Genomic DNA, 22,667 nt, shown 5'->3' on the forward strand with positions numbered 1-22,667 from the left:
TATTGTTGCTGTTTTGGGTTACTTTTCGTTTGTCTAGCTGTCCAATTTCCCCTCTGGCCAGTCTACCTTTCTGTCCCTGTCTCTCTCTTTCTCTCTCTCTCTCTCACTCTCTTTGCTGCTGCTGTATTTTTGGCCTGCTAAAAGTTATTTTTCTTCTTTGGCTTTCTTGTTACTGTTACTGCTGCTGCTGCTGCTGTTGTATTGTCGGTCCCAAAATTAAACCTGCAGGCGCAGCATTTTCCTTGTCGTTGTTTAAATACAACAACAAAAGAGCAGCGCCAACAGCAACAACAGCAACAAACCAAGCCACAACAATGGCCTGGCGAGTGGCGATATTGGTGGGGCTTTCCAGTTTTCCGGTGAATGTTTCCTACACATTTTCAATTCATTTTTCTCTGCCATTCGCTGGCGACTTACATTCTCGTTATTTATGACTGGTGTCTTTTCTAGGTTACATGTACACAATGCCATGCCCGCAACAAAAACCCCCCCCCCAAAAAAAAAAACTATCTGCAAACAAATTGCGAGAAAGAGAGCGCAAATCAATGAAATATAAAACTTTTTTTTTAGCTTGCAGTTTCCGTTGCCCGCCCCAACTTGACTTTGGTTTACCGTCGGGCGATATATTTAACTAGTTTTCTACATTTTTGCTCAACCTCTGTTTCCAATAAAAAAAAAAAAAGAAGAGCACGAAGTACATTAAATATTTATCCGCTTGTTTTGGCCCGACCGAAAAACCGTCAACCAATTTTGTTGCCGAGTTGGCGAACTTTTTCGACAACTTTTTTGTTTGTGTGATTTTTCGGGTTTTTCCCTGTTTATCTCTCAAGTACCCCCGCGCGCCTGTCCCACACTGCAAAGGTAATTGCTCTATAATAGTTATTAACTCAATTTGGTAGCTGGCACAAAAAGGGAATTGCAAGGGAATTTAAGAGTGCGGAATCCCAGAGTTTAAAGTCAGTGTTTGCCCCTTGAATCGTTTCGAATCGCTTCCTCTTTGCCCCTTCAATTATTCAGACATTTTCCAATCAAACAACATTTCCACCGCTCTCCAGTACCACCCCCCACTAACCGTATTGAAATATAGTTTCACCTTCAAGCGCGTACAATTTATTTTCGTTAATTGCTAGCAAAAGTTTTCCGGGCAAAAAAAAAAACAGGAAAAGTTACCAAAGCAAACAGAAAACCCATTCCTATACACATGGGGCATGTGGCAAGTTCAAAGGCACCACAAGGGCGTGGCATGGTAGTCGAAATTAAGTTTGGTCCGCTGTGAACTCTGCGCTGCTTTAATTAGGGTTTGCTAATCAGAGGCAAGAGTTGTGGCAAGTACCTACCTATTGAACGCAGCGAAGATTAATTAGCGCAGTTTATTGAGCAGCCCTGGCAGCCCCAACGATCCAACGAACCAACGACGACCCCAAACGACAGCCCCTGACAGTCAGTCAGTCGGCATATGGCCATTTGCATTTAACAATCCCCATCCGAGAGCTGCGCACATTTGCATATGGCTTGCATGTCTAATGGGCCCCGTCGTCGGTGCGTGCAGATTGATATATCGGCTCGCTCGAGCACCCGACATGTGACTCATTGAAGGAGCCGACAACGCGGGCCACAACACGCCTAATTACGCTCAACGAGTTTTTATGACAGCCCCGATGCCATGTTCCTCCTCCTGCCTGCCTGCCAGTGGTTTTCCTGCTTTCCCCGCCTGCCTGGCTGGCTGGTAAGCTGACACCTTCGGTTCTTTCACACATGAGCTGATGCAGATGTAGTTGCTGTTGCAGTTTCAGTTGCATTTGCACTTCCAGTGGCAGTTGCAGACGCCGCTTCGTTTTCCCCAGAGTTTGGGCGATCGCGCTGCTAATGGACACTACACGAGCTGAAAATGCCAAATGACGACAGACGGCTGCAGGCCGTTAGTCAAACAGAAAGACTGATACCAAAAGAGCGACGAACTATGGATCACCCAGGCAACACAGAGAGCGAAATGTGCAATCAACTGATACAACAAAAATTGTTCCTTAGTGTGCCAATAAGATAAAACATATTTTACGTCATTGTAATCCAAGTGGACACAAATATTCGTACCCTTAAAATTTAATATTGGAACACATAACAAACTTCCCTCAGAATGTAGCAATTTATGTAAAAGTGGTAATCCATGGATGTTTGTTGCCATCTCCTTTTGCCAGTTTTATGATTGACAAAAATATTCACTGAACTATGTACAGCATTTCCCTTTTTGCTTGTTGTGTGGCAATCGATTTACCCCTTCTTCCTAGAAATTCCTACCCACCATCATCCCGAAGGCCCGGCACATGTGCCAGGAAGCAGGGAGCGAGGGTCGGATCGGATCGGCTCGGGTCGGCTGGGTTCGGTTTGTCAATGTTGCTGTGGGTGCTGGCTGTGGCTGTGGCAGCTACGGCTTAGAGCTCATAACAATGCAGCTTAATAATACAATAAATGCAATCAAAGTAACAATAAAACATGCAGCATTGCCCACAAATGGCCACAAAATAAAAAGAAATGAGTGAACCCCGGAGTCGAGTCGACTCGAGTCGAGGCTGTTTAGGCGGAGGCGCAGGAGGAGGAGGGTCCATGTGTGAGTGCAGAAATTATGACAATATGCAAACGAGTTCCACAAAGACAGCGAGAAGAGAACAGGCAAAAGGCGATGCGATGCTATGCGATGGAGAAACACACAAATCGCAGACAAAAGGCGAAGGCAGCACCAACCAAAGGGGAAGAGATGGGAGATGGCAGGCAGGCAGCAGCTAGGCAGAGACAAAGGCAGCTCTGATGGTGGGAGGGAGGAAGGTAGAACGATGTCTGCTGCTCCCAGCTTAGGACCCGTTGACATGTAAAGAGCACCAGCAGCAGCAGCAACAAAGGAGAGCTGGAATAACAGGGGGGCACAGGTATTGGGTAAGCCTGAGCCCTCAGGGCGGCGTAGGGCCGGCTTAGCAGGCAAAGGCAAACAGAGTTAATGCTGCACAAAACCGATTCCGATAGAGATCGAACAAGGTTCTAATAACTAACCACGACCAAGAGACTCTTGAGGTGCGCTGTGAGTACACTCCTAAGCGGAGCTAGAACGGAGGGAGCTGTAGCAGGAGAGGCAGCCAGTGGCTTGTTACCGGGAACAAACGGCAATTAGCACAAGGGCGATGCAATTTCGCAGAGAGCCAACCGAAAGAGTGATGGAGAAGGAGAGAGAGAGAGAGCGAAGGATAGGGAGTGAGAGCGAACCACAGCGTAGCATTTGTGTTTACACGTGGGATTAGGCTTGTGATGAGGGTTCGGAATACTCCGAACACTTTCCGGGCCCGTCCGTCAACTGGTTGATTAACACCTTTTCCAACTGGATTCATTTAATCACGATATTAAAGCAAGCTGCCAAGCTAGTTCTGTGCTGCTTAAATTCGATTTGATATATGGAAAAAAATTCAAACAGCTTCCAGTTAACGGTATTCGCTTTGGGTTTTCATTAGGGTCAAGACACTGTGAGATTCAATCAATTGATATTTTGTTCATTCTAGGGTAACGATCTTGATGTAACTGCTAATCACGATCGGCCCACGCATAAACTTTGTATATTTACTCAATCCTAGAGCTTAGCAGGGTCTTAGCCGGGTCTGGTTGTGCAACTCGTTTGCCCCCGGCCACATACGCGCCACTACTCGTACAAATTATCAGAGTTTTGAGTGGGTTTGATGGCTGCAAAGCAGCAATAGAGATGCCAATGCCGATGCAGATGCAGATGCTGTGCCGCATCTGGGTGTCTAAAGTCTGAAAAAGGTGCGAGTTTTATGTATGTTGAAAACGTTTTGTTAACAACGGTCGGTCCCCCTCTGCACCGCTGCTTCGCCGGCAACAAAACCCAATTCAATGGCTGCCACAGCGCATGGAAGGAGGCGAGAAAAATTACAATAAATTATATAAAGTGTTAAATGTGTCGAGCAGCTGAGAGGAGATCAGTGAACCCACTCCCGTATTTGGTAGAACGAACAAAACGCTTGAGAAGATTCCATTTGTTGTCAACGTTTTGGTGCATCAGGCAGCGGGACAGCGACAGCAACAGACCCTAGCCGACCCTTTGCCACTCTAAAAAAAATCCCCCAAGATTTATGGCGTTTAATCAGGCCTCAAGCCGAAGACCAAGCCGGGCAGCAGAGAACCAAACCGAACCAAACCGAACCAAACCGAACCCCAACTAGCAGCATAACCAATTTGTAGTGACAACTGTAAGCTGTATTTCCTAGCGCCATAAAAATGTCTCTGGCGTGTATCTTTGTATCTCTGTGTATCTGTATCTTGAACTCCATGCACGATACTAGTCCGGAGAGTTGAAGGTGTTGGGACATTGACGCCATTCGGGTTTGTTAAACATAATAAATGTGATTCTCAATGTTTGTGTTCCGTTCAGGTTCTCCTCTTGCAGTCGTTCCACTCCGCGCTCGCCAGTTAAGAGATGCGTTGTTCCCCCTCACCACTCCACCCACCCTTTGCTATATGCTTGATAAGGCGGCAATCGTTGTCGTTGTCGCTGTATAGCTCTATAATCATGGTTCGTTCTAGTGTTGACTTTAATTGACAACTCTTCGGCGTTGTTGGTCCACTGGAGACGACACCACACACGGCAGGGGAGCGGGAGCAGATAAGTAAACTGTAGAGCTTATGGCCATCGACATCGACAGACTTGCATGGCACAGTGGTAGCCACACGTGTGAATCATCTTTGGGAAAGTTTGTATGTTTATCCGCTGCGCTCGTTGCGGCTCTGTTACTCTGTTTACACAAACATTTCACTTACACCAAATGCATTTTCGACGATGCCATGCTATATGCTATATGCTTAATGTGTTTAACTATGGAAAATGCGGCCCTGTTTATACGCGCTGCAGTGTGCCTGCCAGTGTGGAGTGTGTTCAGCACTTGAGAGATGCTAAAACGTTTCACACAAACGAGCCAAGAAAAGGCCAAATATAAATAAATATGAGAGCGCCATGCATGAGTGCTCCGCTCTGGGTGCAAGGTGTTAAGTGAACGCGAGCGAGAGGCAGAACAAAACGCGCAGCCACATCACATTCCCATTCCCACTCCCATCCCGCACTTAACATAATCAGATTCAACAGCCCTCGCACCACTGTGCACACTCCGCACACTGCTCCAGAATGCAGCAATGTCTTGCATACGAAATGAGAGAATAACTGGATACCAAAAGGCGATGCGTAGTTATGAATGAGAGAGAGACAGAGCCGTGGAGGGAGGGAGCGAGCGTCACAGAGTCCAAGTGGAGCGTAGAGAATGCAGATGACACTGCCGGGGAGAGAGGGAGAGAGAGAGAGAGTCGACACAGAGGTACGCCGCTTAAAGCTGATTAAATTTGTAAGCTGCTACGGCAACGGCTTTGGGTTGACAAACTGGTCGTTCGGTCGCTTGGTTGGTCGGTCGTCCTCCCATCATCCATCGTGGCAGCTTTTGCAGCGTTGCGCATGCGTTCTGCGTCGACGCTGCCGCCCAAAATGCAATTCCAATGAAATTGACGTGACAACGGGCCAACGAAGATGAGTGTGACAAAAGCCCGCAGACCCAGGCCCCAGACCCCAGCCCCAGACAGGCGGAACGCAAAACCGCAAAGCCCCAGCAAAGGCAACGACACAGAGCCACCAAACCAGCCAACAGAGGCAGTGGCAGTGGTTGGTGGCAGGGGCAGTGGCAGAGGTGGAGGCCAAAAACCCACCAGAGACGGGGACTCAGTAGTCCAGTGCCTCGTCGCAGTTTTAGTCACTGCCGCAGCCAGAGCTAGGCAAATGCAATGAAAACAAGAAAGAAGGCCCCCCATTTGGCCACCCAATAACGAATCTATAGATGCTCTACCTGATCAATTGGAAAATTCAAGACAAAAGAATAATATTACTAGAAATTACAGAAATAATCGTAGAAATGTTCTGCTGCACATTTCCACACTGCAGGCCAGCCACACACTCCACCACTCCAAGTCTCTTGTCATATTGCCTATTGTCTGTCGCTTTGGAAGTGTATTGCTGTACGGTAGACAACACAACAGACACACTGATGACAGAGACAACAGCGACTAGCAGCGGCAGCAACGAACATGTCAAAAGGTGTTGTCTGCCATGCACTTGAAAAACTTGTTGTTGTGCCGCTGCCGCTGCCACTGCCGCTGCCGTTGTGTCGCTGTGTTGCTGGTAATTTGAATGGCGAAATGGCGACCGATCGGCCTACGTACCCCCAGACCACGAGAACGAGTATGTTTGGCAGCTAATACGCGAGCAGGCAGGCAATGCCAGACTCTGATGCCGCGCGCTCTCACACGCTTGATTGGAAGGCGGCCCAGAGAGTGCGAAAGAAAGGCGTCAGCGAATGGTAAACAGGCGACAACCAGCGACAACAGACAACAGCTAGCGACAGCGACAACAGGCGACAACTACGACGACAACGGCCAAGAGTCGCATTTTGATTAGATTTAGGAACGCTTTGGCGCTCCAATTGTGTGGCGTTGCATGCCCCACAATGCGCGTTTTAGGACAAAATGCAAATGGCAGGCCCGGAGAACTCTGTGGCCCCAGACAAGGCGCGCCCAGACAGTCAAAAAGGGAAAAACCCACAAAGCGCAGCAAAAGCAAAGCTCAACTTAATTGCACACACACCACACCACACCATAAGGGTGCGGTGCGGTATGCCAAAGGGACAAAGAAGTTTCTGGTGGTTTGGGCTTGGGTTTTGGGGCCGCATAAGGTGCGGAGCGTGGGGCCCATCACTTTGACAAATGGCGACAATTTTGATTGAGTTTTAGCACGAATCTTTGGTAGGTTGCTGATGATTCAGCTTCAAAAGCAACGACCCGCGCCCCACCGAAAGGTAATTGTTGCCACTCTATTAAAAGGGAAGGGTGAAAAAGGTGGAGGAGGAGTGCCAGTGCCAGTGCCAGTGCCAGTGGCAGTGCCAGTGGCAGTGCCATGGTGTGATTGAAAAACTACCTTTGAAGTGATTCACACAGGCGGAAGAGCTACCAATAATTGAGTTTCCCATCGATTGGATTTGGTTTCTTTTTTGTCTCATTTTCCCTTTTCCCTTTTCATTTGTTTTCCCTTCAAGAAATCAGATACGCTTCAACCTCAACTTCAGCTGCAGATCAAGACAGTTCGAGAGATAAGCCAGATTGAATTTCAATTGAAATGCGGAGCAACCAAGAAATCTTTAGATACAAAAAATTCTCCTCTTTTAGGGAATTATGTTCCCAGCATATGCAAAAAGCCTGGGGGCACACCAGAGTCAGAGCCCAGACCAGACCAGACACTATTAATAGCGCTCTCATATGACCATAATTTATCAACCTCAACTGCAAGAAACCAGTTTGCCACATCCACTGCAGCCAGAGAGTGAAAGAGAGAGAGATCCTTACTTACCCGTACTCCGATGCCCGAGTCCGAGTCCGATTCCTGCTCTCAACTGTCGCCCTATTCCCTTAACATCCCCCCGCTCGTTCTCTTTTCCTCACCCTCTGGCTGATAGTCAATTACTCATGCCTTTCGCATCACGCACAGTAGCATTGAAATGGTTATTGACTTGTTCACCCTATTCCTTTCCTACTTTGCGACGGGGAATCGATGCTCAGCCAAATGCTTTTAACACACAAATTTTATTGAATTTTCTGGCAAAAAGATGTAAAAACGTAAAAAACCAAGGAAAATTTAATTATAACCAACAAGCAATCGAGCATGAATCCCAACAAAGGGCAGTGGAGTGGAGAGTATGTTTTTCTTTTCTTAACGATTAATATATATATTTTATACCCTTTTTGTGTGTGTGTTTTGTTGTTTTTTTTGGTTCGTTATTCCGACAATGATCGATTGTGATTTGTAAGAATTTCGACGCTGTCGAGTCGCTCGAAGCAATTAATTTCTAAGCAAGCGAATCGTGAAAGCAGCAGAGAGAAGAGAATTCCAGTGCATGAAATGGATATGGGTGACTGGGAAGCGGTCAAGATTGATTTTGGCTTTCGGCCCGACTGGGGGGACAGTCATTACAAGAGCAGATTGTGTTACCAGATTGTAAAACACTTCAAATGAGATGAGCAGCCAAAGCCACAGGCAAAGGCAATGGCAAAGGCAAAACGAACCAAGCGATTGACATTGATGGGGGTTTTGAATTTGATTTTGATTTTCATTATTCATTTGATTGAAACATTAAAAAACAAAATTCCCCCACAAGAAAACACACACAAAAACCGAAAGGGAGATAAACCAGCCGAGACCGAAATTGAAACTGAATCGAAGAGACATGGCCCCTGCGTAGAAATTGGGCTTTTGGGCGCTGGCTCTGGCTGTGGCGGAGGGTGGCCTAATGAGCCGTTGTTCGTGGGACCCTCGCCATGGGGCGTATGAGTGATATTTTTCGCTTCAACAGGCATAAAATAAAAATGATGACATTTTTCAGATTTTATGCATATTTGGGCACACTCATGGCACACACACTTCATTTGCATAAATAGTCGAAAATTGAAAATGAATAACTTGGTTTTGCCTGGTGGCTGTTTGTCGTCTGTCGTCTGGGAAAAATGTTAATGAGTTTGGGGCATAAAAGGCTACAAAATGATTTGGCCATAAAATCCACAGGGACACACGCATCATCCACAGCTGGGTGTGGCAGCCACCAGCCAACAGCCAACAGCTCTGCCAAAAATTATTGTCTATCATTATTTGGGTGGCATATTCAAATTCCGGAATGATGCAATAAACCGAACATTTAACTTTTATTTCCAGCGAATTTTCAGTCGATTTCCGACCGAAGCCAAAAAAAAAAATGCATGATAAATTGAGGGAAATTCTATTTATAAGCGTAATTGCTAATCCCAGACTGAAAAGATAATCCACCCACTTGGCCAAGCCTGCCAGCCCCGTCATATATCATCTTTATCGAGCCCACCTCCGCTCCGGGCACCGGAAGCTGGGGGCTTCACCAACAGCCACAGCCACAGCCACAGCGAGAGGCGTCAGTCGAAAGGAAAAGGAAAGCAAAGAAATACGCAAAACAAAGACAATGCCAGTGCCATTGCCAGTGCCAAAGCAGGAAAGAAAAGCACTGAGGCAGTGAGGAAAAACAAATGAAAACAGACTATTTGTCAACGCGAATGAAGCCATTTATTATCCATCATAAAACTTGTATTTATCGCTAAATGTAGAGGGAGACATGGGGAGAGGACATGTCATGCCGTGCCATGCCATGCCATGCCATGCCATGCCATGCCAGAGAATGTCCCAACAAATCCTGACGACGAATAGTTGTGTCTCTGTACGGAGGGGTGCGGCTGCTGCGGATAGTCAGTCAAACAAACAAAGAGATGGCTTAAATAAACGGCCAGAGGACAGGCTAGAACAGAACCAAACAGAACAGAACAGAACAGGAGAGACCAAAGGCAGGCAGCGTGGCAGCATCACGCAGGCAGTGTCAAGGCAATAAATCATAAAGCAGTCGCAGTACCCAATCCCAATCCCAATCCCAGTCCCACTCCCAGTCCCCATCGAATGGAGTCGAGTGGAGTTTCTGCCATTGGACGCTGCTGCGTACGTGAGTTTTGCCATGAAATTGGAGCATGTGCGTCGTCATCGCTGTACACTCGCTGCTGTGTCGCTGAATTGTCGTTGAAAATCACGTAAATGTATAAAAATGAAATCTGTCTGCGTTCCGCACTGCGAGGGCCCCTCCAACCATCCCCATCACCATTCCCATCACCAATTCCTGGTTGGCAATTGGAACTGTATCGCCGTGGTCGTCGCCGCGCTGCCTGTCAAGCGCCTGTGTGTATGCGCAAGCCAAAAGTCGAATAAATTTCAGTTTGCCGCTGAAATATTTACGCAGCAGCAGCGGCGGCAGCAGCAGCGGTTCCCGGAATGAGTTCCACCCAAAACGGGAATGAAAATCCCAGCATATGTGGCTAATAAACCAGACGAGAGCGCGCTGCTGAAACCTAACCGAACATACGCCCAGAGCAGGCCAAGGCACTTGCAGAGCCGGTCACAGCTGCAGCGGCACACAAACCTACATATACCAGTACCTATATATATATACTATATATTTTGGAGCTCTGTACCTGTCTGTGAGTTAAGCATTTCGAATGGTTGATTGAACACACACAAAAAGGAGGAAGACAGTCAGCGCGATGAGATTCCAGTTGATTAATGATGGATCTGCGAGACAGCTGAATGTCTCCATTTCCATCGCCCCACTCCAAAGTTTTCTTAGCTAATTAGCAAGGTTTTTTCATTGGCCCAGAGAAATGGGAGTGTGGCTGGCAATTGGTTTAAAATTGAGGACAAGTGTCTGAAAATTGAAAGCCTCTACCAAAAAAAGTATCTTAATAGAGACATTCCGCCCTCGCCCCCGCACATGCCCATCCCACATCACATCACATTACATTTTCATTAATGAATTTATCGCATCGTTAATTAGTTTATCACCAATTCGAGAAAAGAAGGAAGCAGCTCGCCGTCCCATAAATTAATTCGTATTTAAAACTTTTAATATCATCCGACAAATGTGGAACACGATTTTCAGTAATATTACTGTGAATAAATCGAAACGAATTTATTTCTACAATGATATCAATGGAATGGAAATGTGAATAGCTTATCGGGGGATTATCCCCACATTAAAACTGTAGCCAAACGAGCCACTCTTTACACACACTCTTTTATGTTTCAGCAAACACTACTTTTTCAGCCATAATAAAATAAAAAGCGATATCTTTAGAGCTCTTTTGAATTTAAATGAACTAACCAGGCTAACAGGCGGATATTCCATTCCATGCCATTCCAGATTCCAAATTACATTTTGCGCTCATTAAAAGGATCTCTGGACTATGGAATAAAAATATAGCATTACGTGCCAAAAATAAATGTCAGCATGCCACAGCACAGAGCCACACACAGATACTCGAACGACACACACACACACACACACACACACACACACACATGCACATACACACAGCCAAAAGTCCGCAACGCAATCAGATGAAATTTATGAAATTCTTCTTGCTGGGTAATTCATTTCGGCTCTTCTTTTCTGTGGTTTTGCCAATGAATTTATTTTATTTTCTCTTTTAGTTTTTTGCTGCTCCGCTGCTGCTGCCTGCCCCTGCCCCTCCAACTCTGACTCTGGTACTCTGGGGGCTCTTGTGATATTTTTAATAGCATTTTTTTCTCCGCAGAGGAATTTCGATGCTCGGCAACAAGCAACATCGATGAGCTGAAGCTGGAGCAGGGGCCACAAATAAAATGAAACAAGAGAGTGTGTTCCAGTGGACTGTAACTCGACAGTGGCATACCCTCTAATCAGTGGAAATTATGGAAATTAAAATGAACTGCAGCTGCGATTGCTGGTAACTTCTTTTGCGTATTCTGACGCTGACCCAATCCGACATATCCTTATATATTCCACAATTACGGGGTACAGCAATATATGGCAGAAGCGGCAGCTAAAGGCGGATGGGGGGAGGCGTGTCATCATGGCACACGACAAATAAATTTGTCAACAAATGTGGCAGCGTCCGATGGTGCGATGTTGCTGCCGTCGTCGTCGTCGTCGTGTGTGGGTGAGAGAAACCATCCCCAATACCCTCCGCAGAGATCCCTTTCCGCTTTCTCGTGGCGCCCCTGGCCACAGAAGAGGATTTGGGGGTGGGGCCAACGAATAATGTTGACAGTTGGGCATTAATTTTTTCACTAATTAATAAATGTTGTTGCTGTTGTTGTTGTTGTGGGATTTTATGTGGCTGTTGCTGCTGCTGCTGCTGGTTCTGCTGTTTGGCAGATATCTTTAGTGCAACAAAATGAAATGGTTTATTGGCCTATTAGCGCAGCATTTAAATGGCAATCAAGGCGTGGTGGGCCACTCAGGTAAGCCAAAAGTCACGCAAAGTCACAAATTGTAGGCCGGCAAACACACACACACACACAGACACGAACGGAACGAATCGAATCGAATGAGCAAACACAACGACGGCAAACAAGGCAAACAAAACTAACGACTGACTGCCCGATGAAGGCGCATAAACAAAAATTCACCAAAAAAACAAAAGCAAACGAAGAGCTGAGGAGAGACAGGAGTGGCAGGAGTGGCAGGCGAGGCACAGAGGCAGAGGAGCAGCCTGGCAAATTGAAATCGAAAAGGAAATCAATTGATGTGTAGCGACAATCGATACTGGGCGATACTCCTATGCCCAAGAGTCGAGCCGTGCGGAATGGCATGGAGGTGTGGTCTGTTTCTGAGTCCGGATTCTGAGTCCGGTATGGGCCAAAAACCACACGCATATTGTACTGGCCTCTGTGGGTACGCACCAAGGCACAGGCACAAGCACAGGCATTGGTGGGGTTTTGTGATTGCCGCTTTGACACGCCCCACCACAACCATACACACACACACACAGAAAAAGGAGTCATTGAGTTGAGGGATGGGATGTTGTGGCAGCAGGTGGCGGCTGGCAAAGGCAAAGAGCAGAGACAACATATGCCCAGAGAGATGTTGGGAATCGGGCGAGCAGACCTCATATACATATACGGAGTATATCCAGTCGGTGTTATCGTTATACCCTGGCAACGTGATTGAAATTTATGACTGGCACAAAATATACCAAAACACAGACACATACAACAGTCCTCAGGGGCTGCTGCTGCTGCTACTGCTGCTGGTGTGTTACCCCAAATCGTGAGCTGAATTCCTGCTGCAGGAGCTGGCTCATCTCTGTCCCTCTGTCAGTGTCTGCGTCTGGCTTTTCCTATGAGAAATTGCAGTGAATAAAGAGAGCACTTGTACGCATTAAAACCTAATTGGGAATTTCCATAGTTCATATGACATTTTCTCTAACTGTTGTTGCTGCTGCTGCTGCTGTTGTGACTGAGTGGCATATGCGAGTGTCCTCGCTCGATGTGATGTGTCTCTGTGGCATGTTCTACATATTTTGGCTTTGCAAAATGTCACACGCAGTCAACGATGCTCTCGCTGCTGGTGCTGCTGGCGGTGGTGGTGGTGGAGGAGTGGGCTAAAGTGGATTTTGCGCTTGGCTATGATAAATTGAGGGTTTTCAGCTGGACACAACGAGAGTGGCATCAGCAGCAGCAGCAGCAGCAGCAGCAGCGTATGGTCAGCTTTAGACAGACTAAACTAAACCAGGGGCTTGGGGCTTGGGCAATGGGGATGGTGCGACTCCTGGCTACCCGGTGTGTCGTTACCTAAAACTCCTCAATGCTGCACCACCAGTGTACCACCTCTACGCTTTGTGTATGCAACAGCAGCAGCCAGTTGAGAGATGCGAGCATGCGAGAAGATGAGAAGTGGCCAAATGTCATTTGCAGTTTGACAAGCCAACCCAAGCCAGGGATAGGGATGTGGCTGGACGCTGGTTCTACGTGCGTACCATGGGATGCATCACAAGTTTCAGTCGTTAAAAATTATACTAAAAAAGCTCATAAAAAAAAAAGGAAAATGAAATGAGGGCAAGCAATCCTAAGGGAGCAGACTTGAGAGCAAACTAATGAAAATTTGCATTGAATTTAATATATTTTCATTTTAAATTCATGTCACAAGTTGCAGGAGATTTCCCACTGTTGGCTCTAATGTGGTTCTAGCTGGTTCTGGCCTCTTTCGATGCTGCAAGTGCCGCACAGGCATGCATGCCACTTGTCTGCTGTCGCACTAATTTTATCAATTTGCCCAACTGCAAAACTACAGAATGGAAAATGTCGATAAAACCCAAAGAACTAATCGGACTTAATCGGAATGCGGCACTAGAAGTAGAAGTCCCCAAGCAGCAGCATCCTTTCCTGTCGACTGTCACTGCAATGTCCTTGACATGAACTTCGCAGGCAATCAAAGCAAGAAGTAGGGAAGAAGGGGAAGAGGCAGGCGAAGCAGGAGCAGGAGCAGAAGCAGGCCTGCATATGCAGGACTGAGCAGAGCAGAGCAGAGCTGGCAACTTGGCTTAACCGATGATGACTTTGCTTTGCCGCATCGTCGTTGTCGTTGTCGTCGTTGTCGTCGTCGTCTATGGCTGCGATAAGCAAGCGACATCTTCTGCCAATCCTCTGACAATCCATCCCTTGGCCCTCCCAGCCGCACCCGCACCCGCACACGGACTTTGATTTATTGTGCGTGGCTTAAAGTTGTGAAAAGGCTGTGTGTCCTGGCGCCTGGCACGCTCTTATCAAGTCTCTCCCGAGGTCTCAGTGGCTGTGGCTGGGGCTGGGGCAGCCAAGAGAAATTTATTTATATGCAGTGACTTTGAAAAGAAACTTGGACCGAGCGCCCTGCCCAGAAACTTTCGACCTGGGTGCGCATCGATTATAAAACTTTGTGTCCTATCTTGTCGCGAGTATCCTGTGGGGACGGGGGGCCAGGGACTCTGGCTGGAATTGGCAAAGTTGTTAAATAATTGCGCTGAGCGTTTACTTGGCCAACGCTGTGCGTATGCTTCATATGCTACGACTCCGCTCCGCTTCGACTCTGCTCTGCTCTGGTTGGGGGAAATAATTCGATGCATCATGAGAGCCGACCCCGAGCCAACCCAGTATCATTGGGATTAGCAGGCAAAGTTTGCCCAGCAGCTTAGCGGGTGAGTTAATTGTGCGAATGTCAAGACAAATTGCGTTAATACGACCAGGCTGTGTGGCTGTGTGGCTGTGTGGCTGTGGGCTGCTGCTGCCTGGCAATGGCAGCCAGGACAAGGCCAGGACAACAAGGACCAAGCTCCCATAAGCATAGCACGACGGGAGGGAGCCTTGGAGTTTGTATGCCATGCCACATGCTTGTCTCTCTCTCTGTCTGTGCGCCTGCATCGTGGGTGTCGCAAAAAGTTTTTAAAAAGTATTTTAAGCAAAATTTATGCAAACCACCAAGGCAAACTGGCTGCCAAAAGGAAGCCAGGATCTGCCCCGGCACACTCCAGCCCAGCCCCTACTGGCGGATGAATATGTGCATGGGAGCCCTCTGCTAATCCCCGAGTAATCAAAGTTTCGGTAATGTCACGAGAGAGCGGAGAGCGAGACAAGCAGCTGAAGGAAAAAAAAAGCTCGGAAAAAATTTGAGGGAGAAACTGAATGCCAAGCACACAGAGAAAGGCAGGCAGGCAGGCAGGCAGGCAGGGTACTCCTCCCACTCCCACTCCTCCTCTTTCGCCCTCTTTGTTCTTTTTTCCTTTCTTTCTGCTGTGTGTGTGTGTGTGCGTTTGGGTGTGGGCTCTTTTGGGGCTGGGAAAACACTTTTCCAATTAATGAAATCTCTAAACTGCCATAAATTTAGCCGAGCGCAAATAATTAAATTTCGTTGCCCCCGCACACAACCCACGCACACAACAAACACACACACACACACACACACAAGCACAACACATGCCACAACGACTTGTTGACTTATGGGTGTGTGGAGAGTGTGTGTGGCTGTGTCTGACATTTCTGACCAATTGCACACGGACCATCGGTCCAACCTAACCACAAATGTAGGCGCCTGATGGCCAACATATTTTTGGTGCCAAATTGACAAGAAAAGGAAGGCTAGCCATCAGGGCTCGAAACATTAGATACCCATCATGGGAAGAGGAATCATACATAAATAATAGATTGATCCATCCGTTGATTAGCGGCTCCGATTAATGCCATAGTTCCAATGGCCTGGCACTACACCCATTGCTTGGATATTTATCAATAAATCATCAATCGGCGCCAGCCAAACGCACAAGCGAAAAATATTAAAGAGAATGCCCGAGAATGCAATAAAAAAATGCACGGAGTGAGCGTGCCGATGCTCGCTGTTGATTTGCATAATTCCCAAACAAGTACAATAATTATGTATATGTTTTTCGGAATTCGGAATCCTTCGTGGCGCAGGACTTGGGCACTTGCACTGGAACTCCCGCATCAACCCTGTTGTGATAATTCTTCGCAATCCTCTGCTAAAAATGAATATACCCTACTGCAGAGGGAATCACTTGCCATGCTCAATTAACCACAGCACGAAACTCTCTGTCTTCGTGGTTAACCTTTAAAAGGCATTAGAAGTCAGCTTAAAAGCTTAGGTAAGACTCACCTGCTTGACACTGGCACTCGCCGTGACCTCCGGCTGCTGCTCCTCCCTCGCCCGCTGATGCTGCTGCTGCTGCCGCCTCGGCAGCCTGCCTTCGCTGCTGGCGTCGCGTCAGCTGCAGGTGCGACACATCGCGACGCAGCCGATGCAACTCCCGGCGCACATGCAACGTCATGTGCTGGGTGCCGTTGTTGCTGTTGTCCACAATTTGCGTGTGCTCGGCGGGCCAGTGGAGCAGCTGCTGCTGCTCCAGCCTCAGCTCCAGCTCGACAATGCGTGCGTCCAGCTGCTGGAGGCGTTGCAGCCGCTGCTCCATTCGCGTCTGCCGCACATTGGCGTACAGGGCGAAGCTGAAGGCGCACAGGCACAGCACATAGCTGGCGATCTGCAGCAAGGACATGAGCTTTATGGTGGGATGAGGTCGCTCCTTGCTGCAGTTGGCAGCTGGCTGATGCTGTTGCTGTTGCTGATCCGGCTTGTCCTGACAGCTCACGGTGGTGGGGGCTGCCAGGCGACTAGCTGTGCTCGCTGCTGCTGTTGCTGCTGCTGCTGTTGGAGTGGGACCATTGCTGGCCATTTGATTGTGTCCTAGGAGCAGGCACTGCTGCTGCTGCTGCTCTGCCTGAATTTCCACTGTGGATGCGGCTCCTGCAGCTGGATCTGTTTGTGTCCTTGGGCTGCCGCTGGGCGGCGCTTTGTGCTTGCGCATGCTGCGTTTAAGATGGAAAGCTGTCTCTCGCCCCCTCCCTTCTCGCTCACCCTAGGCTTGCCTCCTTGTGGGGCTGCTGCTGCTGCTGCTACACTTGAGTCTGTTGCCCGCTGACGTTGCTGTTGCTGTCACTTGAAGTGTGTCCTTGTGGCATCACACAGAGAAAATAAAAAGCAGCACAAAACACATATGCGGCAGTCACTGGCAGTTTGCTCCTTTTTTGGCCAGCGCTGTCTGTCGAGTGCTTTCCTATCCCTCTATTCTCCTCTATCCTCTATCCTTTATCCTCTATGCACACTATCCACGTTCTCGATTCTATTTCGTTGCGGTATTTGGCCAGAACATTGCGCTTCTAATGTTGCTGCCCCGTTGTTGCCTTCGTAGCATGCAACGCAGCGACGGCCATGGAAAGCACCGACTAAGGGGAAAACTTTTGCTGCGTGCTCTGCTCTGCTTCGCTCTGCTGGCTGTCCAAGCCCCGGGGGTTGGGTTGGGTTGGGTTGGGTTGGTGGTCGCCTTTGTTTTTGTCCTGTCAATCGTTGAAGCAGCTGCTGCTGATGCTGCTGCTGCTGGTGGTGGTTCTCCTTCGTCTTCGAATTGTCTCCTGCTCGTTGACAACTTCTGTTCCTTGGTTTCGCACTTGTCCTTTTAGGGCTCTTCACATTGCAACTTGTTTAGTTTTGGTGCTCGCGAATCCGTTCACTTTTCAACTGCAACGAAAGAAAATGAGAGAAGAAAAGTGAAAAATAAGTTGGAAGCAAACTTTTTTTCCATGGCACTCGAATTATGTGTCGCCGCATTTTCAATAATCAGCCAGGCTCGGTTGCCACGGACGGGTGACAAGTCCTGGCCTGGCTCTGGCTCTGACTCTGGCTCTGGCTCTGGTGCTAACTTCGTTTTGAAGTTCACCCAGCCGTGCCCACCGTGCCACCACCCCCTTCGGCTGCCGTGGCAACCAAGTACCTCGCAAGACTCGGGCAACCGAAACTTTTTTACTCCAAACTTTTTTCTAGCTCAAGTGGCAGCCAGCGGTGGCAGCAACAACTGACTACAACAAAAAAAAAGGAAACAACACAAATAAAAAACCAAGAAGCGGCAGCAGCAGCAGCAGCAACAAGATGCCACAAGGGTCGGAGCGAGGCGGGGCTGGACTGGCGGCATTACGAGTATTTGACCCATAGACTTGTCGTGTCAAAAACATTTGTTGCCTTCAACTGTGCCCCACATGCCACCGACCATCAACAGGGTGATCAGAAGGCGTCTGGGGGTGGGGTGTGTTGGTGTGTGGCAACAGCAATACAAAAGTCATAAAGTGGAAATTATAGCAAAGAAACAAGAATACTTTTTGTTTGATGGGTGGAGTGGGGTGGGTGGGTTCTGGTGAACAACGCAACTGAAATGCTCTTTAGAGAAATGAAATGAGCTTGAGAACTTTTTCGCAAATGGCAAGAAACAGAGACAGAGAAACAACAACAACAAAATACAGTTTAAAAAGTATCAAAAAGTTGACCAATGGGGAGCAAGAGGAACTTTTAGAGCAGCTTCCAAAACTATATCATTCTTTCCACTCATTAAATTATGTGGTAATTAAATTACAAAATAGGATATCAAATTATATATATGCATACGCTGCCATTCTTAAACCTAATTGATGCACAATAAAAATCGCATGCTTTTAATTTATAGTTTTAAATATGTTCAATTCTGGTGCTCAATTTTTTTACAGAATTTCCACAATTTCATATTTTATTGTGTGGACTTAAAGCTCCTGTTGTTTCGATTTTTGTTTTTTGGCATTGCGCAATCAAGCGCCTAACAAGCGACGGACACAAAAAAAAAAATAACCGAAGCTCTATTAAACTCAAAAACAATCGCACAATCGACGACCTGCCCCCCTCAGGAGCACCACACCACACCACACCGCCGCCTAAGCCGCAACCACACAAAAAACAACAAAAATTAAGCCAACGAAAATCGAACAAAAAAAAAAAAAAGGCATAAAAGTCAAAAGGCCAATATCAAACGGAGGCATCGGCAACGGGTCGAAAACCACAACAACAATAACGCACCCCCGCTCGCCCCGCCCACAAAAGCCCGGCTCAAGTCAATGGAATGTTTGGAACACCCTAATAAAACTAATTGAAAGTCTTGTGCGCTCCTCTGCAGCCAATAACGGACACAATGATGATGAGGATGATGAGGATGATGATCATGATCATGATGCTGATGATGATGGTGGCAATGAGCATGATGACGTCGCAGCAACAACTGCAGTGGAAATGGAAAGATGCTTTTAATTTAACAAATAAGAGCAAGGCAGGGCAGGGCAAGGCAGGGCAAGGCATGTGTGTGTGAGTGTGTGCTGCACGGACTTTAGCGCTGACATTGCAATTGGCTGGGCAACTTCTCCAACAACAGTCTGCAGCTACAGAACCTCTTGGATATCGATTTCGATTTTATACATTGTAGAAGCCAAAAAGGTTAATGCTATTGGCTGGGGGGGTGTGGAGTACGACGAGTAACTCAATATAAAATAAATTGATTTAAAATTTCAACAATTTGGTGCGCAGCTTTTGTCAATTACGTGAGGGAGAGAGAGTGTAAGAGCGAGTCTAATGACTTTGGACTCTGTCAAATGCTGTGCTCAAAAGTATGCTATGGATTCTATTCTGTTTTTTTCTCACACTATTCGACACAAATTGAATTATGCTGCACATGTGTGTGTGTGTGTGTGTGTGGCAGTGGGAGTGTAAGTGGGTGGCTTAGCCACTTAGTAAACCCATATTGATAGTGTGTCTCTGCCTGTGTGGGTATATGTGTGTGTGTGTGTGTCCATCTGGCAATTGAAAAATTTGATTTCGAATTGAAATGCAAATCAAGCGAAAATTGAATGGCCTTAGCTGGACTGAAACGAACTGGACCGGACCGCACCGCACCGGACGGAACGAAACGGATGGACGTTTGGGGCCACAAAATGAAATCCTATCCCATCGCATCGCATCCTATGCCAGAGGCAAGAGGCAAAAGCTTTCTAAGTCCGGCACAATGTTGAGTTAAGTGCCACACGTACGCGTATGTGTGTCAGTGTGTGTGTGCCTGTGGTGGTGCTGTTGGATGGTCAATGGCTGTAAAAAGCTCAATTGCAATGCATTCAAAAGGATTATTGTCCTTATTTATTTTGCTAAATTTATTCGTTACGCACAAATGCGCAAGAACCAACCCAAAAAGGAGGCATGCGGCATGTGGCATGTGGCATTGGGGGTCGGTCGTGGCCAATAAAAACAGCAAGCCAAAACAACACACAAACAACACACAAGCAACACACAAAAATCAAAGCAAATAAATAATAAAAATAATCGGGGCCGTTAGCAGCACATGTGCATTTTTCACCATCATCATCATCATCACAGTCAAACATCACATCAGCAATGGTAGTTTAGTTGTAGGTTGCCGCCAAAGCTAAATCCAACAACTTTGTTGCAGGCAGCAGCAGCAACATTTGCAATGTGGCATCCCATCCTCGACAGCTTCGTCTGGGGCCAGGGCGAGGCAATAAATAGTTGTCGTGCCATAAGAAAAATGCAAGAAGTGTTTAAGTTTTCCTCCCCCCATTCTGTCGTTCCTTTGCTTTGCTTTGCTCTTTTTTTTTTCTTCTTTTTTGGTTGTTTGGCAGCCAGGACCCGGAACCCACACCCCTTGCTCACAAAAGTGAAGCGTCATTTCCTACGGCTCCTTCTTCTTTACTGCTCCATCATTTAAATTGAAAAAAAGCTGAAAAAAAAGCTGAAGTGGCAGTGGAAGTTCCTTGAAGTTAACTGAAAAAGAGAGAGAGCGAGCGGCGAAAGGGGGAGAACAGGCGATAATGTTTGTCAGGCTGCGGGGGCGGAACGGAACGGAACGGCACGAATTTGGGAAACTTTCGATTTTGGGGCACACAGAAAAAAGTGCCGGGACCCATTTCAGTTTTGATTAAGGGCCAGCAGCAGCAGCAGCAGTAGAAGTGAAAATGGAAATGTAAGCAATGCTGGAAACCCAAAAACAGAAGTTGCATTCAATGACTTTAAGGCTGAGACTTTTTTGATATTGTTTGCTGGCTTTTGAAGCAACATTTCGAAACGAAAGCGATTTGAAACTGAGCTGAGAAACGTCTTACAGGAATCATTGACAAGCTTTGAGGTAAATAAAGGGAATTTTCAGCTCAATATCAGATAGTTGCCTTGGCAGGAATTTTCCACTCAATATCAGATGGGTTACCTTGGTAGCTTTTGTATGGTCTGGTTTGCTGCCATGTATCTAGATACTCTAGATAATCCATTTTCATTTCTCCCAGTTATGAAATGTTTTCAGTTTGTATTCGGTTTTTATGGCAGCTCTTTAGTTTACGATGAAATAATGCGAATCACTTTGCCACAACCAATCTTGGCTTCAGTTTTAATGTCTCAGCAGGGGTGGGGCAAGATACATATGTATCTACATGTCAGGGTGTGTGTGGGTGTGTTGTGTTGCTTTGCTGTTTTCATATAATTTTTACAGCTTGTTCGGGATGTGGATGTGGTTACTGCTGCTGCTGCTGCTGTGGCTCCTTCTTCATTGGTTCAGGGCTCATTCTTCTCTCTCTCTTTCATTTTTTATGTTCTTGCCCCTCCCGGCTGCTGCTTCCACAAACAAACTATTAGTGCAACTCATTGTTGGGAGGCGTCTTTGTACTTTTATGTGCTCGGAGTCCCTTCGTCCACGCGGGTTGAGGGTGGGGGGCGGAGTGACTGTGGAGAGTGTGTAAGAAAGATTCGCAACAGAAGTTGCCCTTGGGGAGAAATTACTTAATTTTGGAATTTCAATTTAGCACTTAGACAGGAGGAAACATGGCAATGCGCAATGCGGCGGTGGGGGGAAGACAAGGAGCCAGTAGCCAGCAGCAAGTAGCCGGAAAGGACCCTCCTGCGACAGCAATCGTGTTGAAAGTGTATTGGCATGGTCTGTGGCATGTGCCACATGTGCGCATAAGTATGTGTCTGCTTGTAAAAATCCAGCTTACACATTCTGTGACTCCTAAAAATGTCCGGAATTTTGGCACACGCAATGTCTGCCTTTTGTTTACACATCGTCCCTTAACTTTTCCGTCCACAATCTCTATTCTTTTATTTCTCTCAGGAGTAGGTGGAGCTGTAGCTGGAGTTGGGGCTGGGACTGGGACTGGGACTGGAGCTGGTGCTGTGGCTGGAGTTTCCACAGTTTGTTGCACAAAACTGCTTGAACACTTTGTACAGACACTCAGACAGACAGACCCAGACACACACCGTGAAGACTCTGCTCTTCTGGCATATCTCTCTAGACTCTCGCACATTCCTTTTTATTTGATTTCAGTTAGGTATTTAGCCAAGTAATGTCGTGTCACAGTTAACTGCCACTGCCACTAGCACCGCCCAACTCCCATGGAATGCCTTAGCCTTAACCAACTCTAATGAGTGTCCTTACATTGGGTTTCCGTTCCGTTCTCTATTTACAGCTGCCACACACACGGCAAAGTCACACCTCATCTCCAACCCTTGCCTGCTGCCTGCTGTCTGCACTGCCACACTGCACACTGCACTGAGTGAGTTTGTTTAACAGTGTAAAGTTACACGCAACTAAGCACTTAACTGCATAAAAGCTCGAGCACAGTAGGTGCGGCGGGTGGGGCAGGTGGCTGAGCAGTCCATGCAACATCGTAGTGGTTGCAGACTTTCAACCTTGGACTTGCAACAGTTGACTTTGCGTGCGTTTTTATGAATGAGTTGAGTTGAGTTGTGGCAAGCGGCCCCGGGGCCCCAAGGGAAGCAACAAATGTAAATCCGCGACCCCGTTAAAAGGTCGCT

General features: G+C 47.2%; 1 protein-coding gene across 1 annotated transcript in view; it reads right to left on the reverse strand.

The window, feature by feature from the left end:
• The window catches only part of LOC111077656 (collagen alpha chain CG42342), a 70,610-nt gene that overhangs the window by 42,630 nt on the left and 5,313 nt on the right, over window positions 1-22,667 (reverse strand). The window contains 1 exon segment of the mRNA XM_022375897.2: window positions 16,107-17,522. Within this exon segment, the coding sequence (XP_022231589.2) occupies window positions 16,107-16,812 (706 nt within the window). The 5' untranslated portion in view covers window positions 16,813-17,522.

This window comes from Drosophila obscura, unplaced genomic scaffold (genome assembly GCF_018151105.1).
Source record: "Drosophila obscura isolate BZ-5 IFL unplaced genomic scaffold, ASM1815110v1 contig_150, whole genome shotgun sequence".
Lineage (NCBI taxonomy): Eukaryota > Metazoa > Arthropoda > Insecta > Diptera > Drosophilidae > Drosophila > Drosophila obscura.